At 44.8% G+C, this 4,405-nt stretch overlaps 1 protein-coding gene across 1 annotated transcript in view; it reads right to left on the reverse strand.

The window, feature by feature from the left end:
• Nucleotides 1–218, reverse strand: part of MYO10 (myosin X) — a 76,077-nt gene extending 75,859 nt beyond the window's left edge. Inside the window, exon 1 of the mRNA XM_010139728.1 lies at nt 37–218. Within this exon, the coding sequence (XP_010138030.1) occupies nt 37–152 (116 nt within the window). The 5' untranslated portion in view covers nt 153–218. The remainder of the gene's footprint in view (nt 1–36) is intronic.
• Between the last annotated feature and the right edge of the window lie 4,187 nt (nt 219–4,405).

The raw sequence follows: 4,405 nt of genomic DNA on the forward strand, positions 1-4,405 counted from the left end.
ACGGCAGGTATAATCAAACCGGCGCCAGCCATTTACCTGATGAGGATGCACTGGTTGTCATGGCGCTTCCAAAGGCAGCGGTAGCACTCGTTTGCCACAGCGAAGATGTGAGGTGCAATCTCTCCCATGTGGTGCTTGCTGTATCGCTCCATGGCGGTGCAGTCATACAGTCCTGCAATGCTCTTGTAGGGGTTCACTGAGGCAACAATCGAACCAATGTAGGTCTGCAAGAACACAGCCCCCCCCACCCGAGTTGTTACTACACATGGGGTGGAACAGATTAACATTCTTCCCAAATGAAAGACAACATACATTTGCAAAAGCCTCATAATCCTCTGGATAAAGGTGAAGAGTATTTATCCATGGTTACCTCCTTTCAAAAAAGCCACAGAAGGGCAAAAGTGGTGTCCACATTTCTCACGTTTTCATGCTTATCCACAGCATGGAGTTTCTCAGCTGTACAAATCCCTTAACGCTGCTTACAGCTGCACATGAACACCTGCTAGTGCTGGTCTACATCTCCTTCTCACAAGTTCTTAGGGACTTGCTGAACTTATTAAAAAACTTGACAGTGTTCCAAGTATTGGTACAAAAGTCTGTATTTCATAAAAGCATAGAACTCTTTGGGTCATCTAGTACAATCCACTCTGCAGTGACCAGGAACATCTCCAACTAGATCAGGTTGCTCAGAGCTCCATCCAACCTGATCTTGAATGTTATCAGCAATGGGATCTCTCTGGGCAACCTTTGCTAGTGTTTCACCACCCTCACAGTAAAGAATTTCTTCCTTATCTCTAATCTATATCTCCCCTCTTTTAGTTTAAAACCATTACCCCTTCTCCTATCACAACAGGCCTTGTGAAAAAGACTGTCCCCATCTTTCTTATAGACCCCCTTTAAGTACTGAAAGGTTGCAATAAGGTGTCCCTGGAGCCTTCTCTTCTCCAGGCTGAACAACCCAACTCTCTCACCCTGTCCTCACAGCAGAAGTGCTCCATCCCTCTGATCATTTTTGTGATCAGAGAGAGAGGCACTCTCCTCTGGACCTGCTCCAACAGGTTCCGTGCTGAGGACTCCACAGCTGGACACAGTACACCAGGTGAGGTCTCTCCAGAACAGAGTAAAGGAACAGGATCACTTTCCTCAACCTGCTGGCCATGCTGCTTTTGATGCAGTTGAGGACACAGTTGGCTTTCTGGGCTGCAAGTGCACTGTCAGCTCACATCCAGCTCTTCATCCACCACTGCCCCCAACTCCTTCTCCGCAGGGCTGCTCTCAATCACATCGTCCCCCAGCTGGTATTGATTCTGCAGTTTGACCCAACCCTGATGCAGTACCTTGCATTTGGCCTTGTTGAACCTCATGAGGCTCACACAGGCCCACTTCTCCAGCTTGTCCAGGTCTCTCCAGATGGCATCCCATCCCTCACGTGTGTCAATTACACCACTCAGCTTGGTGTCAGCTGCAAACTTGCTGAGGGTGCACTCAATCCTGCTATGTCATTGATAAAGATATTAAACAGTGCTGGTCCCAACATGCACCTCTCAAGGACACTACGCATCTTTGATCTCCAGCAGGAAATCAAGCCATTGACCACCATCCTCTGCATGCATCCATCCAACCAATTCCTTATCCACCAAACAGTCCACCCATCAAATCCATATCTCTTCAATTTAAAGAGAAGGACATTGTGGGGGATGACGTGGGGGACCACGTCAAATGCCTTACAGAAGCCCAGATAGATGACTTCCATAGCTCTTCCCTCTTCCATTACATTGTCCACTGATGTAATCACTTCACCCATCAAATCCATATCTCTCCAATTTAAAGAGGATGTTGTAGTGGACCACATCAAATGCCTTACAGAAGCCCAGATAGATGATATCCATAGTTCTTCCCTTGTCCACTGATGTAAACACTTCATCACAGAAGGCTACAAGGTTGGTCAGGCAGGACTTGTCCTTGGTGAAGTCATGCTGGCTGTCTTGAATCACCTCCCTGTCCTCCACGTGCCTTAGCAGAGCTTCTATGAGGACCTGTTCCACAATCTTCCCAGGCACAGAGGTGGGGCTGACAGATTGGTAGTTCCCAGGGTCTTTCTTTCTATCCTTTTCAAAAATGAGTGCCATGTTTCCTTTTATCCAGTCACCAGAGTCCTCACCTGACTGCCAGGACATTCAAACATCATGGAAGGTATCCATGTCCTTCTCTGCTATTCATTTTTAAAATAAAAGTATCTGACATTATGGTAGACACTGGTACCCATTACATGGTAACAGACACTAAGAAAAGCATGTGAACTGGCAGATGCTCCCAAAACATTGAGTTTCTGCAACTTAATTTCAACACACTTTCAAATAAAATCAAATTAAGTGAGGTAGGAGATAACATTAAGCACGTTATCTCCAGAATTTCCAGTACATTTCTGGGGCACATGGAATGGATGGATATGTCATATGGTATGTGCAGAGTTACCGCTGCGATACTAATTTCATTTTGTTAAACACCCATTCTGTGGTTACAGTCAGGACGCTGACGCCTGGCTTCAAGAGCCCTGCTGCGGATCTGCAAAGCACCAGGCTGCAAAGCCTCCAGCCCTGTAACACAGTCCCCATGTACAGACAGAAGCTTCATCACCAGCCGACCCTTCTGTGCCGACAGGAACCAGCTGTTAAGGTGACAGCAGAACTGGGGAGGAGTCTCCTAACCTCTGTAGCACCCAACCTAGAAAGGGCTGGACAAGGTGAACAACATCTCACACACCACAGAAACACAGCCCCATATGCTCCTCCTGCAGCTGCCCTCTGCTCCAGCAGGTCACTGCAGGGGCACTTTCCGAGACCCGGGACCCAGGCATATGGTCTATGTTTTTCTTTTCTCTCTGTCAGTCTCTTCCACAGCATTTACATTCCACATCTACCTGCCTTCCTCTTCTTCTCCTTAATTAACATGTAATTATCGCTGTGTACCAGCTCTCCGTTCTCACTGTTACCTGCAGTTACAACCCACATTTTCTACCTGTTCATCTTCCGTCAGGCTCCACACAACTAGCAGCTTTGAGCTTTCCCTGAAGGGAACTACAGCAGTGTCCTGGAAACTACAACAATTTTATTAGGTGCAAAGAGAATATTCCTCCTGACTGTAACTCAAGTACCTTTTACAGAGCTGTGAACTTTCAATCTGTGTGTGTTATAAAAACCCCCATGCTGTGCAATAGCTCAGAAGGCTTCATCTAGAGGAAAGATACCATTTCAACACACGATCATATTGCAGGGCATGTACAGCACTGAGACAACAGCTTAACTTCCTGGGATCTTCCCCTCTTGGGTTCTTAACTAACTAACAATGAAGTGTCTGAGAATGAACTTCCTCAGTTTGACACATATTTCAGTACAGATTACACGGACAAAATTTAAAAATTTTTTTTAGTTACAAGAATACAGCGCAAGCATGACCACTAGACTACTACAGATATTCCTCTTTACCTTACTCAAGACTGATTAAAGTCTTACTAAAATGTAAGAAAGTGACTTGAGGTACACCTTCACAACAGATGCCACGGCAAAGAATAATTAAAAAAATCCCCACAAAACATGACACCATCTAACTTTGTAGCTGTAAGCATCCACTCCATAGCTTCTGCGTGACCAGGTACCTGACAACACCACCACCATGCTGCCTGACCTTCCTGTGATAAAGCACTGGAAAACTGCTCCACCACTGGCTACAGTGCAACCCTTCTTGCTTCTCCTATTTCAGATGGTAAATCTAAGAGATGACAGCAGCCTACTTCTGCATAGACAAGCTCAACATGAAACAGTTTTTCATATGGCTTAAGCAGAATGTTTTAAGAATGATATAAACACTTCCAGAATTTTAGTCATTACTGCTAATAAGAAAAGTTTTTAATTAAATAAAGCCCGCTGGCTTCATGGCCTCATAATTCACGAAAGGTATCACAGAGGAAAAGGTAATTTATTATGGCAGCAACAGAAACCTCGTGAATAGCAGAAATGACATGAGCAAAACAATTCCTAAACCACCTCACAGAGTAACACTTAAGATATGTCTCCATGTTAAAAATTCCCCCTCTCTGTTTCTTTCAGCAAAAATGTGAATAACCACAACCTCTACTGAAACAGCTCTGATTTTGTGATTCCAGAGTTCTGGTGCTTTGGGTATGTGCTACCTCTTTGCAGAACAAGTTAAATGCATGCACAAATTGCCGCCAAATTATAATGATACAAGACAGAACAAACTAGTCCCTCAAAACTCAACATCCTCATCCCAAAGCAAGATCACAAGAAAAGCTCTGTTCTTCACAGACACAGTGGATCAGATTTATCACCTACCATGAGCTGAAGCAGCACTATACCCATTCTTAAAAAAGTTCCCATTAAAAGAC

The sequence above is a fragment of the Buceros rhinoceros genome, unplaced genomic scaffold (genome assembly GCF_000710305.1).
Source record: "Buceros rhinoceros silvestris isolate BGI_N320 unplaced genomic scaffold, ASM71030v1 scaffold10087, whole genome shotgun sequence".
Taxonomy (NCBI): Eukaryota; Metazoa; Chordata; class Aves; order Bucerotiformes; family Bucerotidae; genus Buceros; species Buceros rhinoceros.